The sequence below is a fragment of the Copadichromis virginalis genome, linkage group LG12 (assembly GCF_057382275.1).
Source record: "Copadichromis virginalis isolate Kocher_CV1m ecotype Utaka linkage group LG12, C_Virginalis_male_GT1.1, whole genome shotgun sequence".
Lineage (NCBI taxonomy): Eukaryota > Metazoa > Chordata > Actinopteri > Cichliformes > Cichlidae > Copadichromis > Copadichromis virginalis.
The window spans coordinates 40,010,240-40,033,142 of record NC_140629.1 but is presented as its reverse complement, the minus strand read 5'-3'; the positions used below and the strand labels follow the sequence as shown (position 1 = coordinate 40,033,142).

General features: G+C 45.4%; 1 protein-coding gene across 2 annotated transcripts in view; it reads right to left on the bottom strand.

Annotated features, from left to right (window-relative positions):
* Window positions 1-1,909: 1,909 nt before the first annotated feature.
* Window positions 1,910-22,903, bottom strand: part of LOC146697674 (uncharacterized) — a 36,111-nt gene continuing 15,117 nt past the window's right edge. For both annotated transcript variants that reach the window (XM_085476522.1, XM_085476521.1), the window contains 4 exons: window positions 17,284-17,398; window positions 15,076-15,120; window positions 12,241-12,328; window positions 1,910-9,415 (listed from right to left, as the gene is read on the bottom strand). In XM_085476522.1, the coding sequence (XP_085332648.1) occupies window positions 2,543-9,415; window positions 12,241-12,328; window positions 15,076-15,120; window positions 17,284-17,398 (7,121 nt within the window). In that variant the 3' untranslated portion in view covers window positions 1,910-2,542. The remainder of the gene's footprint in view (window positions 9,416-12,240; window positions 12,329-15,075; window positions 15,121-17,283; window positions 17,399-22,903) is intronic.

Sequence of the window (22,903 nt, the reverse complement as noted above, 5' to 3'; positions counted from 1 at the left end):
ACGACGCACGATGAAGGCCAAAATCGGGCCGATCGCCAAAACGATCGCACGACTCAAAAATCGGCTCAAAATGGGCCAAAAATCGCACAGTGTGAGCCCAGCATTAGTCAGAGGTCCCTTTACTACAGTTCGGAGTCGCGGACCTTCAGTAATAGTAATAAATCACACAGCAACAGTACATTCACGTTGTTGTAAAAAGCATGATAATATTGTAGCGGGTCAGGGCTGTTCGGGGTTCTGTTTGTACAGTTATGTTTTGTGTATGTTGCCATGGTGACGGGTGACGCCCTCTCGCTGCGACGGTGTGTCCTTCCGGGGTCAGAGGGCGCCCTATGTGTGTTGTGGTTGCCGCGCTGAGCAGTTAGCTAGTGGCAGTGTGTTCTTCTGCAAATGTAATAAACGGCTGTGCTCCCTGGCTAGCTCACGGGAAGCAAGACCAAACGATACCTCCGTCTCCTCCTTGTCTGAACTCGCCACAATATATTAAGTAATCCAAAGTATTCAGAATACGTTACTGTCATTGAGTAACGTAACGGAATAGGTTACAGAATACATTTTGGGGCATGTATTCTGTATTCTGTAATGGAATACATTTTAAAAGTAACCTTCCCAACACTGACCACAGCAGGGAAAAGTCCAGCAGCGTCTGAAATACTCGGCCCGTATCAAGAGCCTCGTCCAGTCATCCTCCTGATGCTCAGTTTGACTCCAACAGGCTGTTCTGACCATGTCGACATGCTTTAACGTTGCTGATTCATTACAGGCTGATTAAATGATATTTGCATTAACGAGCAGTTGAACAGATGTACCTAATAAAGTGGCTGTTGATGTAACTGTTCAGCACTTTGTTTGAAAGTGCTTTATAAATAAAGTTATTATTATTATTATTGTTAAAGCGATGCAGAAAAACTGTAAATGTGCAGCTGTCTGCACTCTGCCAGCCACTTCACATGTTATCAGTCATTCACTTTCTACACTCCTTTATGGCTGAAGAATTGTAAAATATTATCACATTTACAGCTACATAAACATTTATTATTAGCCAGCTTTAGGCAATAAAACACAATGAAAACACCTCAGTGGATGTAAAAGTGCTGCAAGTAAACATAATTCCTCTGAGGACAAATATTCCCCCTCAGTATTATTGTTGTGTTTGTTTCAGGCTGGGGTTGTTTAATTACTTTTTAAATACTTTACATGTCCAGGACCATATTTTATAAATCATGTTGCAGATGTTGTCCTGTGAGAACAGCTGCTGATGAACATCAGGGAACAGTTCCCCCTGCCTGGGATAGGTTTACTGGGTTAACGTGTGCTGCAGCGGCCAGGACTGTCTCAGGCTGGAGTTGCCCGGGTGAGAGGCAGTGTGCTGGGCTGAGTGTCCCCTCAGCTTGCTGCTCTGTACGAGAGAGTGTGTTCCCTGCGCCTTCTGGTTAGGGAACGGGTCCTGACTTTGCCTGTGCTTCTGCACCGAGCAACAGTCAGAGTCTTGGAGTCCGTGGGTAGGATGGTTGAGGGCGCTCCACCCGGGGACTCTGTCATCTTGGATGTGCTTGCTCATTGGACGTCATATGATTGTATCATTGTAGGGTCTACTTTACAGTATAAAGCACCTTGAGGGGACTGTTGTTGTGATTTGGTGCTGTCTAAATAAAGCTGAATTGAATTAAATTACTATGTGATTTTCTACATTTCACAATGGACTAAGAAAAAAAATCCCATTCACTTGACATTAATATTAAAATAATACATAATACAACTGCGGCCTGTCCAGGCTGTGCCCCGCCTCTCGCCCTAAGATGGCTGGGATAGGCTCCAGTGACCCCGCGACCCTGAAAAGGATAAGTGGAAGTGAATAGATGGATGGATCAGAGTGGTGGTTACACTTAACATCACCATACAGCACAAATCAGTGACAGTAAATGTTTATTGTTCAACTATTACAAAATATATGTGTATATAGCATGAAAAATCAATTTTAATGGTGTGGGGAGATGAGTCCACATTACAAAACAGCTCACACTCTCCACCTCTGAATAAGCTCAGAAATTTGCAGCCGTTACAGTAAATAAAAGCAATAAAAGACGATCAGTGTTATGTCAGGTACATGTTTGGTAAGAACTCGACTAGCTTGTTCAAGCTGTGAAATTCACACAGTGTCTAATGATCCACGGTGGTAAATCCCAACGACACCAAGTGCAGTTCTTTTCTTTGGTATTTGGCACGTTTGTCCACAGTTTGTCGACTTTGTGTAATTTAAAGATGTTTGAAGCTGAACGACTCCTCGGTTACTCTGGGTAACTGAACCAGACACATTCAGGATCTATGATTACAGGAACTTTCCTTTAGTTTGCAGTTGATTAATAAACGTGACAGATTTAGACTTTAGAAAGCAAGAATACTCATGATTAGCTCAACATTTAGAGTAACTAGCAAAGTGAGTATAATTATAAGTATAAAAAGAAATTATTTGTGAAATCACATGTTTAAAGAATGTGTGACCTGCAGCAGCAGCAGCAGCAGCAGCAGCAGCAGCAGCAGTCTACTTTACTGTTGGTGCTGACTCTGCTTCAACATTAGTTTCATCTTCTTTTTGTCTTTTTGGTTTTTGTGCTTTTCTGATTAATTTTCGAGACCCTTGTAAAGCAAAAGCCAAGTGGAAGACAAGAAGAGTGATGCAGATAGCCCAGGTTATGATCGATGACCAAAGTGATTCCTTCTTTCTATACTGGCACTCTTGCAGCAGCATGTCCACCGACGCCTCCACCTCCCTGAACACCAGCACCAAATGGCCACATTCATCATCATCACTAATCCAGCCTCGCAGTGCAATTCTTACAGTTGATTGATCGAATCCAAAGAAGGTCAGCAGGACTCGGTCAGATAATAGTTGGCAGTCAAACTCTGGACTTGAGTTTGAGCTCAGGTACAAAACATCTGTGGCGTTGTCTGTTGCACAGTTGTCTATGGTGACTGAGCCGTTGCTGAAAGTGAACATGTAAATGTCATTTCCATCACCTCCAACCAGATAATCTCCACCGGTGGACACCAAGATGTCGTTACCATCTGAGCCTTTGAGAAGAGAACTTTCATAACCAGACACTAAGATGTCCGAATAGATGGTGCCGATCACAGTTTCCACATCCTTCAACACGTCGCCCTCAGCGTCAGCATGGTGGCCTTGGCCCGTCAGCAGGTTAACATAAACCCCTTCACCCTTCTCATGATCACCCCGATAGAGAACCGAGTCTCTGCCTGGACCTCCGTCCACCAGATCAGCTCCTGGTCCAGGAAGGAAGACGTCCCGGCCAGAGTTTCCCATCAGTGTGTCATTTCCATCTTCACCATAAAGAGTGTCGTCTCCTCTCCCACCAATCAGGATGTCAGCTCCATTTCCTCCTACCAGCGTGTCATCTCCATCACCTCCATCCAAGGCGTCGTCCTTCCACCCACCAATCAGAGCGTTGTCTCGGTTGTTGCCTATTATAACATTCGACTGGGAGGGGCAGCCTTGCACTGTGTGAACCTCTGACAGATTTCTCTGAGCGCTGAGGTCCAAACGACAGTCCACCTGAGACTGTGTGAGAGTCACTTTGAAAGCTTCTACCTGATAGAAAGAGTCGTCTCCAGATGAGTTTAGAGACTTGAGTTTGAAATGGACGCCATCAGAGCTCTGAAATTCTAGATGCTGATGTTTTTCACCTTTAGCATAATTACGGAGAATGAATTCTAATCTTTCCTCATTTTTCATGATTCTAACATGAACATCATGTCTTGTTGGTTCCATTAAAACTGTTGAGTCCAGTATGACTCGACTTCCATCAAGGAAATCCATATCTACCAGCACAGTGTCAGTTTTCTGATCTTCTGCAAAGTTATCAATGATTACCATGTTTTCATCCCTATGTTTGATTATGTAGGTGTCTTTGCCTTCCCCTCCTATCATCAGTGCCCCCCCGGTGTGTGGATCCAGTAAATTCTCATTGCTGTTTCCAACCATGATGTCAAATCCTGAGGAGCCGTACATTTCTTTCACTGAGTCACTGAGTTTCCTCCTATCATCAGTGCCCCTCCCGGTGTGTGGATGAAATAAATACTCATCCATGATGTCAAATCCTGAGGAGCCGTACATTTCTTTCACTGATTCAACATCATTCATAATGATCACTTTCCCCCAGTGCATGCAGTTGCCTCTATCAAAATAAATCCTTGCTTTTTGATCTGAGTAAACTATCTTTTTATAAAAATACATGCATAGATTGTCATAGTTTACTGGAAGTAGTTCAGGACTCAGGTTTCTGTAGTCGATGGTTAAAGGCAGCATTAAATCCCATCCACAGCTGCTGATGCTGGGCTTCAGTTCAGCTGTTACTCCATCACTGGTCTTGATCTGCAGGTGCTGATATTTCTTTGATTTAAACCAGTTCTGTAAAATAACAGTTCTTCTGCCGTGTACCTGAACGATGATGCTCTGACCTGCACATCTACATGTTATATCCTGATATTGTTCTTTAAGGAAGAGCAGGTCCAAGTTTAGATCTGGTGATAGATTGTTGATGGTTTTCACTCCTTGTCCTGCTGTGATAACGTACCAGTCCTCTCCTCCTCTCCCCTCAATGAAATCATCTCCTAATCCAGGGACAAGAACGTTGTGTTCTTTGTTTCCTTTGATGACATCACTATAGTTTGACCCGCGGATCTCTGTCACGCTGTCCAAAGCCTCATCCTTCTCAAGGTCCACCCTCAGAGGAGACGGGGAGCTGCTGTAGTCAATGCTGAGGCTCTTTATACATGTGGTGAAGATGTTCCTCTGCAGGCAGTCAGCTTTGTTATCTGACACTGTGAAGGTGATCAGATCCTTTGTAATGAACAGTAAGTGTCTGTGTGCTGATGACCTGAACCAGTTCACTACAGTAACATGAAACGCTGTGCTGCCATGGTGAGCCTCCAGATGAACATCATCACCTTCTACTCTGACTCCAAACGTATGAAGATTTGCTTCTATGATGGCCAGGTCAATTTTCTCGTCTCTGGAGTAATTTTCAATGAGCACAAAGGAAAAGTTTCTGCCTTTCACCATGTAAATGTCTTCTCCTTCAGCACCAATCAGAAGATCTCGCCCTCCTCCCCCATCTATCAGGTTCCTTTCTCCATTTCCAATGAGTTCATCATTATACTGAGACCCAAAGATGTTTGTAACTGTGCGTAATAGTGGCTGTGATGCATCAACAACTGCACCGCGTGCCTCGAACATCTTGTTAATTCCTCTGGCCACCAGCTGAACTGAAGAAACCACCGTGGAGGAAATCTCAAATAAGACTCCGTCTCCTGACATCATGTCCATGTGACGATAATCTTCTCCTAAAAACCAGTTTTGTATTCTTACAGTATGACTGCCCTCATACATCAGCACAACATCGTTTCCTGATTTAGACACAGAAATGTGGCTGTAGGCGACTCTGAAATGCAGATTGTCTTGTGCTCTGGAGGGATCGTAGTTGTTAATGATCGTTTTCCCTCCATTCTCAGGAATGATGTAGGTGTCCCTTCCTCCTGAGCCTTCGACATAACTTCTCTGTGGACCGAGGAAGAATGTGTCATCCCCTGGTTCCCCATGAAGTCTGTAATAGTAGCTCAACATGACTTCAATCATATGTTCGTCCTGTGATTTCTGAACTGCAAAAAATCGATTAGAGTCTCTGTTTCCCCTGTATGTCCCGTACCTCGAATAGGAAACAGCTTCATAACCTGAAACCACTGTCACAGATCCAGCTGGTATGAACATGAATACTTTTTTTTCATATGTTGTGTGCTCTAATCCATGTGACTCTCCCAGACCAAGAATTATATCTTTGCTTCCATCTGTGTTAATGTTCCAGCATTGTCTTCTTGGACTCTCATCATGAGAAACAAAATAGTCCATGCAGAGCTCAGACTGACCCTCATCAGCGAGGCAGAAGTTAATACCGCCTCCATTCCAGGAGGAGGCGCCAGCAGCAAAATCAATGGCTGTCGTTCCATCCTGTTGCTTTGTGACTTTATAATATTGGTGATAATCTGAGATCTCTGCAACAAGTCTTCGTCCCTCCTCAATTTCATCATAACGCCAGTCATAAAACACACTAGCCACATGTATAGCAAAGTGCATGATCCCTTTTCCAAAGCCAACAAAAACAGCAGCTATTTTGTCCAAAACTCCAGCGTCTGCTTTGAGGCTCTTCAGTTCATTCTGGATGCCCATATAAACATCATCAATGGCCATCCGCACTACTGATAGAGCCAGATTTATAGGTGCGATGAAAGGTGCCAGTTCAGGCTGAACAAGCTCAACAACATCTAACTCAACCATGTATAAATCGAACGCAGCATCAATGTATCCCAGAGCATCTCCTCTCTCCAAATCTTGTTCTACATTGTAGATCCCAAATCCAATTCCCACTATTGGTATAACTGTCATAAAACGCTTCATTGCAGGACTCCTCATGATTGCTTTTGCGATTCTTGACTCTGAGGTCAAAGCTTTGCTTGCAATAGCAGATGTTGTCATAGCCGTCACTCCATGAGCCGTCTGCAAAGACCCCACCACACCATCTTTGATGTTTCCCTCTTCAAAGGCACGAGCAGCTCCTTTCAGTCCCAGCATGAGACCCAGAGCTCCAACAGCAGTTCCAGTCCTCTCTACATACTTGTTGACCTGATGGGAGGCTGCTGAACTGTGCTGCTCCATCTCATGCACTGATGTCTCAATGTTCTCCAACATCTTTTCACTGTAATGTTGACTCTGTGGTGATAAATCAGCCCTGAACTCCTCGGGCTCAGCACCAGGTCTCTCTGACACGAGCTTACATACAAACTGTCCGTTTTCTATTCGGGCTGTTCCCTCCTGAAGGTGCATTCCTGCCAGAGTTTCACCATATTTGTGCTGTAGTGCAGCATGGACGTCTTCAGCCAACGATGCAGATGATCTCGAGAAATAAGATTCATGTTTGAAGGTATTTTCTAATTCTGAGGCTGAATTCAGGTCTCGCATTGTGACGTAGCCATCATCGTATCCTCCCAGTGTTCCAGATGTGGAAGGTTGTCTGTGATCTTCAGGTTGTGTAATCTTGGTGTCTGTTTTGAAATCATTGTATTTTTTTTGAAAGTCTGAATTATCCGTCATTGTTTTGTAGGTGTTTGAAAGTTCAGTCATGCGTTTCACCACATCACTTTCACCATTACCAACGGTTTTCTTCCATTCTGTAAAGAAGTTACCCTCTCGTTCTACAAGTTTAACAAGGTCACCCATGAGCTGCTCCTCGGTTTTTCGGAATTCTTCTTTATGATTTGTTAATTTGCTGGAATCTTCATGTGTTGCTGAGCCTGCGAATCCTCGTCTGCTCGGGTCAATCCAACTGCCTCCTCTTGTCATTGGATGATTGTCAAAGAAAAAATTCCGACCTTTCTTTCGGGTATTATCGTTATTGTTTCGAACCAGATCCAGGGCCATAAGAGTCAGAGGGAATGTTCGGAAATTTCTCGCAGATTCAGATATAACTGTTGCAGTGAAATACGTGGTGAACCAGGCCTCCATGGACAGTCTTTCGTGACCTGTCAGATGTCCTTTAAAAACATCTGGGTGCTCCCCAAGAAAAGTATTTTCTACATATTCAGCATATCTTTGTTTTTGTTGGTTTTTTTCTTCCTCATTCTTTACATTTCTAAAAATCTTGTCTCGCATGTCTGGGTATCTTTCGTTCCCCGCCTGTTCATTAATACATTTCTTAATATCATCAATTACATTATTGTTTAATATTTGATTGTTGTCAAGCTTTTTTCCAACTGGATACACATACAGACTCTTAGGGTCAACTTCATATATCCAGTCATTGATCTTCAGGTATGTAGTCTTTTCTTCTCCATCCTTTGCATAATGACGTATTATATTTTTAACATCTTCTCCTGATTTAATCTCATAACATTCATTAAGGACTTGTCTTTTTTCACCTTCATTATCTATCCAAGTAATAGTTGTTTCAGGTTTCCCATTTATAATCTTTTTTTCTCTTTTCCCTATTTCATAATCTCTTATTTCTCCTGGATTGTTGACACTGATTTTCTCTGGTGCTGGTTGATCTGAGTGAAAGATTCCCCAAGACAGAGCCTCGAGGTCATCAATGGCAGATTTCATCTTAACTTTATTTTGGTCAATCTTCTTAAAAACCTCTGGGTTAACAAACCTCTTTGGTTCATCTGGCCAGCTGTCTTCTCTTATAAAATGTTTTGCTGGTTTTTTGTTTCCCCAGTTTTCTCCTCCACCCAGAAAGTTTCTTTCATTGGTAAAAACAGCCTCTCCTTTACTTCCAGGCTCGTTTCTCATTATTACATCTCCATTGCGATCAAGTATTGCCACCACTTTCTTGCTGTTGTCTTTATGTCTCCATTGCAGCCCCTCTGGAGAGATTTCCTGAGTGATTTTCTTTCCTATGTGTGTGACTTGGATGAGAGCGTCCCTCACATGAAGCTCTGTCTTGATGTTATTTTCATGGAGGTCCCTCAGCAGAGTTTCCATGAATCGTTGGTCTGATCCAACCTCACAGGCCACCACACTCGTTGTTTTGATTTTATCGCTGCCTCTGTTTGTCCTTTCGATGATTTGTGCCACCTCTCCTGAACTGTATCCAGACAGTCTCATTTCTCCTGCGTTGTCTCTTTTACCATGACCTACCAGCACCAGTCTGCTGTCCTCTGACAGAGACACTGGTTCACCGTGGATCAGTTTGGGTCTTTGGTTTTCATCAAGAACATAGACAGAACTAACTGCTGGATGTTTCTCATACAAATATTCAGCAGCTCTTCTGACCACAGGGTCATTTTCCATCATTACGATCTGCTGGTGGTCATACTGTGTGGTGTGATCAGCTGGTCTTTGTGGGATTTTGTAGCTGGAAACGGAGTCAGGTCGATCCATCACCTGGTAAATCTGCTGATTGTTCTGGTTGGTTTCTAAGACTGTTTGGAGGCCGCGGAGCATAAAAACCCGAATGAAGTTCTGGTGGAACTGTGTGGTTGTGTTTCCATCGAGAGAGAAAACTGGAGCTGCTTCCAGAGATGGTTTCAACATCAGCTTTGCAAGTGAAGATCCATCAAGTCCAGACACAGTTTGTCCATCTTCTGAAACACTTCCAAATATTTTGACCACAGTGTATCTGTCTGCTGCTGGTACACAGGAGTCGTTGAACAGGCAGTCCTTGGTGACTTTCACGGAGTAATGAGGATCCTTGCTGTATTCCTGCTGGACTCTGTCACTGGTGGATTTCTCTGTGTCGGTCATGATCAGAAGCTTTTGGTTGTAGCTGTGTGAGATCTCTGAACCACCCAGCAGCCAGTCTTGTACCTTCTGTTTCTCGATATGTACCAAGAAGGTGTTAAAGTCCTGAAAAATGAAGCAAAGAGTGAAATGAGAGAGAGCTCCAGGATAACTGTTTTGGTCTCAGTTAATTTCTATAAGGTGAAATTTCTGAGTATTTTTTGGATCTTTGGTTATAATGTGAAGAATCTGTTCTGCTGAAGTAAACCTGCAGTTTGAGCCTGACGCTCAGTTGGCCCTGATCAGCTGTTATGGTCTCATCAGTGAAGACCACCAACAGGTAACATAAGTGACCCCCGTTTGTAAGAAAATGTACACAACACACACACCAGGCTAGTTATAGTTAATGTAAACTAAACTAAGAACTAGATCCTGGATGCATGAAGGAGCGTTTCTGCAGGTCCTTCCTCTCTGCAGCTGTCACACACACACACACACACACACACACACACACACACACACACACACACACACACACACACACATAGTGTTTCTTATATGCCTTACACATAATAATATAATTCAATTTTCAATTTTTCAATTCAATGTTATTTATATTTCGCCAAAGAGTCGCCTCAGGGTGCTTTATGTTGTACAGTAGATCGTACAATAATACATACAGAGAAAAACCCAACAATCATATGAGCCCATGATTCAGGGTCACCTGATCCAGCCCTAACTATGTGCTTTAGCAAAAAGAAAAATACTCTAGGAACAACAAGTAGGCCTGCAGAGCGAGAGCCAAGTGCTCTAATAGGGTGATATGGTACTACAAGGTCATTAAGATAAGATGGGGCCTGATTATTTAAGACCTTGTATGTGAGGAGCAGGATTTTGAATTCTGGATTTAACAGGAAGCCAAAACAGGAGAAATCTGCTCTCTCTTTCTAGTCCCTGTCAGGACTCTTGCTGCAGCATTTTGGATCAGCTGAAGGCTTTTCAGGGAGTTTGTAGGACATCCTGATAATAATGAATTACAGTCGTCCAGCCTGGAAGTAATAAATGCATGAACTAGTTTTTCAGCGTCACTCTGAGACAGGATATTTCTAACTTTAGAGATGTTGCACAAATGGAAGAAAGCAGTCTTACATATTTGTTTAATATGTGCGTTGAAGGACATGTCCTGGTCAAACATGACTCCAAGGTTCCTCACAGCGTTACTGGAGGCCAAGGTAATGCCATCCAGAGTAAGAATCTGCTTAGAGACCATATTTCTAAGATTTTCAGGGCCGAGCACAATAACCTCAGTTTTATTTTCTGAGGTTTGTGTTATTATAGTTTTGCAATTTCTAATTAACATTTCTTTATATTTCACTTTACCTTTTACAATTTAATTTAGTTTCAGGCAAATATTTATTTTTAGTCTATATAATTATCAGTATAATTATGTGATTGGAACCCTGACTGATGGACAACAGGTGACTCTAACTAAAAAGCCAGATGGCAGGACTTGATTAAAAAGCAGTAACAGGCAGAGTAAGTTACAGACATGTTGGACTTGCTTTTTGATGGGAGCTGATTAAAGCTGCTCGCAGCAAAAATATACAGCGAGGGTTGTTCGTGTTCCAGCGTGAGAGAGGAAGCAAGTTGCCTTCCCGTGAGGCTGGGAATAGGAATGCAGAACACCATCGCCTCCATTTCCTCGCAAGCTTGAGCTGCTTTTTTCCAGACGCTCGTGTCATGTTCATTAACAACATCTCCTTTGAGAATATTCTTCAGGGGAAGCAGAGGATGCTGCTAGGCCTGACCCTGAGGAAGGCTCTGGTGTTCATGCAAGTTTAGTTTTTCCTTTTCAGTCTCATTTGTAGTGTTTTATTGCTGGATGGAAGCTGATTGATTGATCTCTTCTTGGGACCGTGGGCTGCCTCCTCTCAGCCCTTGTTCAAAGTCCCCATTTTAAAATGTCTGCTGTGAAATAAAGTTTCAGATCTTACTATCTGTGACAGTGTTCCCTGTCATGTCACAACTTTGATTATTATACTAATAATTAAATAGACTAAAACTAAACATGTTCAAACTGCCTGAAGCTAAATTAAATTGTATAAAGAAAAGTGAAACATAAAGAAACATTTATTAGAAATTACAAAACTATAATAACACAAACTCAAACATCCCTCGTGTGTTTCTATTAGGAGAAGATAGTGACTGAGCATTCCAGGGTGGATGTAAAAGGGAATGTTTTCCTGTCATCCGACTGGGATGATGACAAAATGTTTCTCCCACTGAAAACGCGACGTCCACATGAACACAGTCGGCTTTTTGGGGATTTCCTCACCCGGATGTTAAAGACATTTACTGTCATACATTTGCTCAGGTTAGAAGATAAACGTGCAGCAGCTACACTAACGTCTGTGATGTTTGTGTGTGAGGAGTGAGGTGGGACATTTTAATGCAAAACTATTCATTCTGTCTTATCCCAAATTCCCAGACAGCTGAAGAAAGTGCAAACAGGAAGAAGTACAACACTCTGCTTCAATGAAGACCGGGTTCAAAACCAGGCCTGACTGAGCCGTGTGCGTGTTGTAATAACTAAGTTAATACTGCTCTGATGTGATGTGTCGATCTGTACGTAAGTGTGCCAAATGCAAACCTCACCAGGTATGAAGCACAAGTCCTCGAGCTAACCCAGCTACCACTATGAGCTGTTTTAATGCTGTTTGTAAGTCTTTTTCTTTGTTGTGTATGTTCATGTTGAATTCACATTTTGTCCCATTTTAGAAGAAGAAAAGGTGCAGATATTCAGTGGAAGGAAATGCTGATCTTTATCAGCCCAATCAAGTTCTAGTTTAGATCTAATGACTTTCATCATTAGAAACAATCTCTGTGTTTTCAGCACTGTTTAATCTCTTAAATCTAAATGTGTGTTCACTTTCTGTCTCATGTTTACTGACCTTCTCCTTCGTAATGACATGAGCTGTGACGTTTTCACAGTCCTGAAATCCATCCAGCAAAGTCAGTGGGTTTTCTTCAGTGTCCAGCCTGATGGAAAATTAACATATTAGCATAACTGAAGTGATCTCATAACCCTGTGAAATAAACGAAATGACAAAATATATTTTAAAAACATGATTCTTGGATCTTATACAACAGTCAGAGGCTCAAACATGGGCTCCTCAAAATGATACTAGAGCTGAGCTGGAGGGCGTCTATCAGGATGGGCCTGGGACCCCTGTTCTCAGTGGATTTGGGGAATATGGGTAGCTGTTGGGGTCAGTGAAGAAGGTGGTACCTGTGCCTCACCGGCTGACCCAGTGTTAGGCAACATGTGTTGTTTTGTTCTTTCTCTCTCCGAATCTGTGAGTTGTTATTTGTAAACTCACTGTCTTTTCTGCAAGGATCCCTGGTCTGCGCCTGAGTCCGTTTACAAACTCCGACAAGTGGTGGTGGGTACTTTGTCCCCTTTCCTCTCCATCCCCAACTACGTCCCTCCTCCTGCTCCATCACACCCTCACACATGCAGGGCCTTGGGGGGTGCAGGTGCATCAATGAGGACAGGTATTCCTTCTCTGTCTCCTCCTGGCCACCTGTGTCTGAATTTAATTCCACAACTTAGACATTCTCATTGCTTACACTATCTCTTGGAGAAGCTAAGCATCCAGTTCCAGGCAGACTAAGATGAGTGAAGACAATAGCACACATGGCAGACCAGAGAGAGCTAGAGAGACAGCAGGAGAGAGAGGGAGAGCAAGGAACAAGAGGGGACTGCTAAAGGAAACTAGATAACCTAAAGACGTCTAAATTACACCAGAGAAACAATACAATCAGGACGCTCATGAGCACAAGGAAACTAACTATAAAAATTAAGCAACTCTGGACCCCCTGCAGAAATCCTACCGGCCCAATAGGTCCACGTCAGACACCATCACTGCTGCCTTCACTATTCCCTCTCCCACCTGGAAAACGAAGACTCATACATCAGGGTACTTTTTGTTGATTACAGCTCCACTTTCAATACTGTCATCCTACACAAACTCACTCACAAGCTGGCAGCACTCGGCCTGCAGCTCACCCTCTGTGACTGGCTACAGGGCTTTTTGACTGGCAGGCCCCAGTCCATCAGGATGGGTAACAGGACTTCAGCCGGCATTATTACAAACACTGGTGTCCCACAAGGCTGTGTCCTCAGCCCCCATCCTCTACACGCCGTACACCTGTCACTGTGTCGCCTCCAACAAAGATGACATCATTTTGAATTTCGCTGACGACACTGCAGTGATCGGTCGCATCACTGAGGGGACGAGGCAGCTTACAGGAGAGAGGAGGCCGGTCTGGTGTCATCGTGTGAGGACAACAACCTCACCCTCAACACTGACAAGACAAAGGAGATGATAGTGGACACGAGGGAGAAGAGGAGGCCTCACCCACCCCTGTTTGTCCGGGGCCTTGAAGTGGAGAGGGTGAGCAGCTTTAGGTACCTGGGCATCTACATCTCGGAGGACCTCACCTGGACACTGAACACCACACAGCTGGTCAAGAAGGCTCAGCAGCGGCTGCATTTCCTGAGGAGGCTGAGGAAACCTGGTATGCCAGCAGCTTCTACAGCTGCATCGTGGAGGGCACCCTGACCAGCTGCATCACTGCATGGTACGGCAGCACTACTGCTATGGACGGCAAACGCCTGCAGAGAGAACCCTAACAACCACGGAGAAGATCCCCAGGACCCCGCTGTCGTCTCTGCAGAGCATCTACAGAGTCCAGAGGAGAGCTGCCTCCATCCTCAAAGACCCCACACACCCCCAACACGCACTGTTCACACTTCTGCCCTCGAGACGAAGGTTCAGAACATCCAGACTCAACAACTCCTTCTTCCCCACTGATATCAGACTCTTGAACAGCTGACCCATTTTTGAACAGAAATAATAATTTTTTTGCACTTCTGGTCATCTCACATGTCAAAGCAGTATATTAAGCTCACAGCTCCTTTGTACATAAATCTATTTAATACTTTATTTTTTTTGTCTCCATTTATTTATTCATGCTATTTGTATTTTATCTATTTGTACATATTAACCAGCATCTGTGTGTGGACAGCAGAGAAAGAATTTCATTGAACAGAGAAATGCCTTTCTTTGTGCACATGACAATAAACACTTTGAACTTGAACATAAATCCAAATTCAAGATCAAAACAATGATGAGTGACAAGATTCAAAATTCAATCAGCACAAAACACCAGGTCATAGCCCAGAACAAAAACCTCAGCAGCAAATAAAGAACCAGGATGTGACAGTGGCGACGTGTTGTTTATTCACTTCTTTAAAATACTGCAAAGTACCATAAACAAGCTAAGTGCCGTTTGTGGACCCTATCTTTAAAATAAATAAATAAAACAAACTAAATCCACGTTGGACAGAGTTGATTGTACATCAGAGGGACAGCTGCTGCTGAGCAGGCTGGAGACAAAGTTAGAGACATGCAGAGGAGGCAGGGTGGATACACTGGACTAAGGATGTGAAGATGGAGCCAGGCAGCAGGAAAACAGGAAATCCTCAGAGAAGATCCATGGATGTAGTGAAGGAGGAAGTGCAGAGGAGGCAGATGATCTGCTGTGATAAATCCTAACGGGCTTTTTGGCTCATTAATAACCAACTATTAATAGAAAATTTCAGTGTATTGTGAAGCACTGTCCAAATTCTTTTACAAATACTTGCAAAGGACATGAAATATCCAGATGTTAAACCTGCTAAACACCATTTAAAAAATGTAAATGACTGAAAGCTTCTTTACCTTTTCACAGATCTTCCAAATCTTGATTGGTGGTAGTCGTTTCCCCTAAACGAAACACATCCTGCATTATTTGTTATAGATTACTTTTTACTTAATTTTATTTTGTACAAGTGGTAAAATCTCAAAGTGAAGTCTGAAATCTTTAGGTGCATTCTTCTGTCATGGTCACTGGGTCTTTGTCTGGTTCCTCATTTCGTCTTCTGATTAGCTCCCACCTGTTTCCTCTGCCTTACCTTTGACTTAGACTTAGTTCCTCCTACGCCGGGCGGCGCATCGGGCAGCTAGTGATCTCCATTGATGTCGGTCAGCAGTGACTGCTTCAGCTTCGTCCCAGGCAATGTCGACAGTTCTCAGATTGTCCATGAATGTTCGACGCCATGTGGTCTTTGGTCGGCCTTGCTTTTGCTTGCCAGTGCGTGGACGCCATGCCATGGCAATCTTAGCTGGGCGATGAGGGGGTAGGCGTAAAATATGGCCCGCAAAGCGGAAGCGCCTTTCTGCAACAACATCGGCTAATGGGCGGGTGCCTGCTCTTCCTAGGACCTCCTCATTTGTTATTCGGTCCCGGTAGGAAATTCTCAGGATTCGCCGCAGGCCACGTTGTTGAAGCACGTTCAGGTGTTGAATAATTGCACTTGTTGAGCGCCAGGTTTCATTAGTGTAAAGTGCAGTAAGGAAGACGATAGAGTTCAGTAGTCTGATCTTGACCCTTACATTCAGGGAGGTCGAGTTCCAAATAGGTTGGAGACGTCGCAGGACACCAACTGCCTTCCCTACTCTGGCGTCGACATCCCGATCAGAGACCCCGTCATTCGAGATGATGCTGCCAAGATATGTAAAATTCTCCACCTCTTCAGCACGTTGTTGGTTGATCATGACAGGAATGCGGGCACGTGCAAAGCCAACTCGGAGTACCTTGGTTGTTTTGGCGCTGATTCTTAATCCAACTTTCGTCGCCTCCCTCTGCAGGGCCGCGGTCAACTTTTGGAGGTCTTCCTGAGTCGAGCCCAGCAGGGCGATGTCATCTGCGAAGTCCAAGTCATTGAGATTACGTGCTTCGTGCCAGGGCACACCGATGCCAGCTTGGTCAACTGATCGTCGCATGATGAAGTCAATTACCAACAGGAAGAGGAAAGGGGATAGCACACATCCTTGTCGGACGCCAGTATTGATCTTGAAGAAATCTGTGCAGCCGTCATCCGTCCGGACGCAGCAACGGGAGTTGGAGTAGAGACAACGAAAGGCATCTACAAACTGCTGAGGGACTCCATAGTGGCGTAGGATAGCCCATAGAGTCGGCCGGTGGACGCTGTCAAAAGCCTTCTCGAAGTCAATGAATCTAATAGAAATCTTCCTTTGGTATTCCAATGTTTGTTCAATGATCATGCGGAGGGTGAAGATTTGCTCGACGCATGACCGGCCACTCCGAAACCCAGCCTGCTCTTCTCGCAATCGTTCGTTCACTGCGTGTCGTAGCCGATTCAAAAGAGTGAGGCAAAACACTTTCCCGGGTACCGACAGCAACGTGATGCCCCGCCAGTTGTTACAGTCACCCAAATCACCTTTTTTTGGAAGTTTGATGATGGTGGCTTTTGTCCAATCATCGGGTACATGTGATGTTGACCAGCAGGCGTTTAGGAGTCTTGTAAGGGCGGCTTCAAGATGGGGTCCGCCATGCTTCAGCATTTCGGCGAGGATTTCGTCCAGGCCTGCGGCCTTTCCACTCTTGAGGAGTCGGATCGCTGTCTTGACTTCAGTGATGCTGATTTGTCCGATATCGACAGGAAGAAGATCCATGGAAGGTGCCAGGTCTTCGGCCTTGAACCGTTGGGGTGGCTCAGGTTGGTTCAGAGTATCGCGGAAGTGTTCGACCCATCGTTGGTATGCCCTCCTTACCTGCTGTGCGTTTATTGTCTGAGTCTAACTCCTGTCCTTTGGCTTGTCCTCCCTCATTCTGTGGTTTCGCTCGAGTTCTGCTTGTTATCATTTACTCCTGGGTCCACTTCCGTGTTTTTGAAAAGACTTTGGCATTAAAGCTTAAGTGCTGTCTGCGGCACGCCGGGTCAGTATCTGCCTGCTGCACAGGATTACATTACATCTATACAATTCCAGTCACAGTGGCAGAGCCCCACAGTGCTTCTGATAACCAATGTCTATGATACCCACAGGAGCTGTAATGTAGTAATAGCTGTTCCAGTCATAAGATACCTGGTTGTTGAGGTGTTCATAAAGCTTTCATCAAACATGTGTTTAGACAGTCCTTGGAGTCGATGCAGTGCAGCGATGTCAGAGCCGAGCTCCTCCCACTCATCTTCTTTCACCTCTGAAAACATTGAAACACAGTTTAAATTAGTTAAGGGGAACTAAGTGCTGGTTCCAGTTAAGAACCACTCCTACACTGGATTTGTATGCCCCTAATCAACTATAACAGACATTTTATAAGTGATTGTGGCGCGGCTGCAGCGAGGTGCACGCACCTGAGCGGCATCAATGATCACACTGCGCCTGAATTAAAAGGGTGACTGACGTCCTGTCGTCGTCGTTGTTGTTGGGGAAGTGTTCACGTGTGTGCGTGTAAAGTGACGGCAACCGAGAGTAAAAACAGAACGCTGAAAAACATAGAAATGTGTCTCTGCTGTGTGCCTGTAAAGTGATCCATGCTCAATCATCCAGATAAGTCACTCTCCAAAGTTTGATCCTGTTCATCTGGACGTTTTCAGTGGGAGAAACGTTTCATCATCATCATCAGGTGACTCCTTCAGTCTCAGCTGACAACAAGTGGCAACCTTATAAACAGCACATTTGCATAATGACAGAAACAATGACCGTTGGGGAATGGCTGCAATCACAGCATTGTAAGATGGTGACAGATGGACCCTTAGGCCCCCTCCTCGATTCAGAGATGGTCTTTCCCTTTTCACGTAAATGGCCTCCTTGACTCCGCCCTCAAACCAGCGTTCCTCCCTGTCCAGGATGTGGACATCCTCATCATTGAAAGAGTGTCCACTGGCCTGTAGGTGTAAATAGACACCACTCGGTCGTTGTATGCGTCAGTGTACACCTGGCTCTAAAATACTCTACGTTCTTGTTTGTACCTTGCCTAAGGGCTAACCTGTGACCTGTGACATCAGGTCAGGTGGGTGATAATACCAGTGAGATTGGGTACCAAGCTCCAAGTACAAAGAAAGGAGCGCAGAGTGCGACAGAAGCTGACCAGAGAGACAGGATGATGGCGAAGCTGGAAACCTGGAGCCTTCAGTCACCAAGACTACATGACGTATCAACTAGAAGATGTGAAAGCAGCATTACAAGCAATCATCACTGCGACCATCACCGAAACCAACCAGGTGATCAACACTACAGCCATGTGTATGCAAGCAGGCCGCTTGGTGCTATAGCTACAGGAGAGGCTGGATCATTGGATGGTTAGGGGTCAATTTATGATGAAGGTGGTGCAGGACAGTGGAGTTGTGGCCCCATAACACTGTAGTGGACAAATTAGAGGACATCTTGGTATCTTACTTTTGTGTACTGCACATTTCCATTGTTCTATTACTACTCCTACTTTCTTTCCTACATAAAATATATAATCCAAATATAAAATACGCTGTGAAAGAGGGTCTTCTACGCTCCCATGCAACTCTAATGCATTCATGTAGCATTCTTTTAAATTTAATTCTCAGCATTTTGCATTAGTGAGAAACACTAATGTTGTTTCAATCAGTTATAATTACCATTTTATTAAGGTTCAGGTTATTACACAGAAACGGCCACCAAAGCGAAAGCCCTCCGCCACTTGGCTGCGCCTAGAAATCCTGTCCATAAAAATTATGAACAGAACCGGAGACAAAGGGCAGCCCTGGCGGAGCCCATCACCCACCGGGAACGAGTCCGACTTATTGCCGGCAATGCGAACCAAGCTCTTGCAACGGTTGTATAGGGATCGAATGGCCCGTAGCAATGGGCCAGACACCCCATACTCCCGCAACACCTCCCACAGGACACCCCGAGGGACATGGTCGAATGCCTTCTCCAAGTCCACAAAACACATGTAGACTGGTTGGGCAAACTCCCATGCACCCTCAAGTATCCTGGAGAGGATAAAGAGCTGGTCCAGTGTTCCGCGACCAGGACGAAAACCGCATTGTTCCTCCTGTATCCGAGGTTCGACTAGCGGACGAACTCTCCTTTCCAGCACCCTGGCATAGACTTTCCCAGGGAGGCTGAGGAGTGTGATCCCCCTGTAGTTGGAACACACCCTCCGGTCCCCCTTCTTAAAGATGGGGACCACCACCCCGGTCTGCCAGTCCACAGGTACTGCCCCTGATCTCCACGCAACATTGCAGAGGCGTGTCAACCAGGACAGCCCTACAACGTCCAGAGCCTTCAGGAACTCGGGGCGGACCTCATCAACACCAGGGGCTCTTCCGCCAAGGAGTTGTTTAACTGCCTCAGTGACCTCGCCCCCGGAAATTGGCGGGTCATTCCCCTCATCCCCAGACTCTGCTTCCTCCTCGGAAGACGTGTCAGTGGGATTAAGGAGGTCCTCGAAGTATTCCTTCCACCGCCTGACAATTTTCTCAGTCGACGTCAGCAGCGCTCCGCCAGCACTATACACAGTGCAGGTAGAGCACCGCTTTCCCCTCCTGAGACGCCTGACGGTTTGCCAGAATCTCTTCGAGGCAGTCCGAAAGTCTTTTTCCATGGCCTCTCCGAACTCCTCCCACACCCGAGTTTTTGCTTCAGCCACTGCCCGAGCCACATTCCGCTTGGCCTGTCGATACCTGTCGGCTGCCTCCGGAGTCCCACAGGCTAACCAAGCCCGATAGGACTCCTTCTTCAGCCTGGTGGCTCCCTTCACCTCTGGTGTCCACCATTTGGTTCGGGGATTACCACCACGGCAGGCACCAACCACCTTGCGGCCGCAGCTCAATGCAGCAGCTTCGGCAATGGAGACGCTGAACATGGTCCATTCGGACTCAATGTCCCCAGTCTCCCTCGGAATGCTGTTGAAGCTCTGCCGGAGGTGTGCGTTGAAGATCTCGCGGACTGGGGCCTCTGCTAGACGTTCCCAGCACACCCTCACTACGCGTTTAGGTGCACCGGGTCTGTCCAGTGTCCTCCCCCGCCACCTGATCCAACTCACCACCAGGTGGTGATCAGTTGACAGCTCAGCCCCTCTCTTTACCCGAGTGTCCAGAACATATGGTCGCAGGTCTGGTGATACGATTACAAAATCGATCATCAACCTCCCCCCCCCCAGGGACTCTAAGAAGGCTGGGTACTCTGAACTGCCACTTGGCGCATAAGCGCGGATGACAGTCAGGACCCGTTCCCCGACCCTAAGGCGCAGGGAACAAACCCTCTCGTCCACCGGGAAAAACCCCAACGTACCGGCAGCAAGCCGAGGGGATATTAGAATACCCACCCCAGCCCGCCGCCTCTCACCAGGGCCAACTCCAGACTGAGACAGAGTCCAGCCCCTCTCCAGGAGACTGGTTCCAGAGCCCAAGCCATGTGTAGAGGTGAGCCCGACTATATCTAGCCGGTACCTCTCAACCTCACGCACTAACTCAGGCTCCTTCCCCACCAGAGAGGTGACATTCCATGTCCCTATTGCCAGTCTTGGCAGCTGGGGGTCAGTCCGCCAGGGCCTCCGCTCCTGGCCGCCACCCGACACACAATGCACCCGACCCCTATGGCGCCTCCTGCGGGTGGTGGGCCTGCGGGAGGATGGGCCCATGTCTCCTCTTCGGGCTATGCCCGGCCGGGCCCCATGGACTAAGGCCCGGCAACCAGACGCTCGTCCTCGGGCACCCTCCCCGGGCCTGGCTCCAGGGCGGGGCCCCAGTAACCCTATCCCGGGCAGGGTAAACTGTTCCCTCGATGTTCTCTTCATAAGGGTCTTCTGAATCGCTCTTTGTCTGGTCCCTCACCCAGGGCCAATTTGCCATGGGAGACCCTACCAGGGGGCAAAAGCCCCCAGACAACATAGCCCCTGAGATCCCTGGGACACACAAACCCCTCCACCACGATAAGGTAGCAATTATTATTATTATTCGATTATTATTCCAATTGAAACTGTATAAAAATGTGAAAATTCAAACTCATTTTTGTATTGTTACAAAGGTATTACACTATTATTACTGACGGCCACCATGAGTTTACTTGAATATTAACTGGTTACTATGTTATAATTGAGTGGTAATAACTTTGAAATGACAACAACTGACTTTCCTGGGGGAACCCACCCGAGCGATTAATACAGTTTTATCCAATCTCTAATCATTATTACAGGATTGTTTCTGTCTTGTTATCCTACCTCTGCCACTTTATTGCAGAATGTAAAACTCAAAGTCAGAACTTCATTGCAGATAACAAAGTGACCAAGAAACCCCAAAATACACTATCTAAGCTGGGCAAGAACAGAACAAGAGACAGAGACAAGAGGTGATGTTCACGGAGAGAGCAAAGAGAGACGCGAACATGACCGGAGAGGTCGGAGGTGAATTAAAACAGGGACACTGAAGACAGAACATGGAGCAGAGACAGACTGTCGGGGTTCCTGGCTCGTTGACCCAGTGTTTTCAGTTTTGTCATTTTAGTTTATTTTTCCACATCAATGTTGTTCTCACTTCCTGTTTTTCCTGTCAGCTCGTCTCACGTGTCGTTAGCCAGATTATGTTCAGCTGTGTCTCTCATCAGTCTGTGTGTTTAAGTCTTCTGTTTCCACTCGTTCAACATCATGTCTTTGAATGTGTCTACGCCATACGTGATCCACTCCAGCCAGTTCAGCTATTTCAGCTCAGTAGGTCCTCCGTTTTATGTCCTGTTCATCCGCTCATCATAACAAACACTAGCCTTCACCTATCTGTGAGTCCAGCGTTTGGGTCCTCCTTTCCTTGCATCCACACACAACACAAGTCCTGGCACAGACTGGCCAAGAAGAACGAACATTACCAGAAACAACACAGAGCTCGTAAAGACTGCTCACATTGTGTTTTTAATTTATGTTTAAAGTGAAGTTTAATTTTATATTTTTGGTTTTGGTGCCTAACTGCATAAAGCTTGTTAGATATTATAAAATTCAATTCAATTTTATTTATATAGCGCCAAATCAGAACAACAGTCGCCTTATATTGTAAGGTAAAACAGATCAGATCGATCGATGGCTGTTAGAAGAATTATTAGAAATCTTGTTATTACGTGTATGATGGGCGATTTCCATTGTAAATATTAATCTATGAAATGAAGTAGTCTTCAAGTACGCTGTCATTCCAGTGGTTGTCATGGTTACTGTCAGCCGACTCACTCATCCACAGTTCAGTGTGTTTATTTAAAGTGACGACTGTAACAGGGCTCATGAAGGTTTGACCGGCAGCAACAACAGAAACAAACTACTCACAGCTCAGAACAGTCACTTTAAGCCCATCTTAGTCAACAATCTGGTGTTGAATGACTGGTGTGATAATCAGCCCAGGTACAGACACGCCGCGACAAAGCAAAGTGTGATTAAACAGACAGAGAGAGGAGAGTGCAAAAGTGAGAGCGAGCCATGAGACCAGAGGACCATGATGATGGTAGAGTGATGGTGTCCTCCTGTTCTTGGAAAGTCTGGACTGCTGTACAAATGTTTGAAGTACAAACTAGCAAGAACACAAGCACAGACCTGCTTACTTGGGTATTGAGCAACAACTTTGTCTGAGTCTCTTGTTGCTGCGTGCCTCGTGCGTCTTTGTAGTTCCTAGTGTGTAAGTTCCTGGTTTCTGCCTTGAATGAGTTTTTGTACGCTGTTCCTGTGGCTTCCATCAATGAAGTGTGATACAAA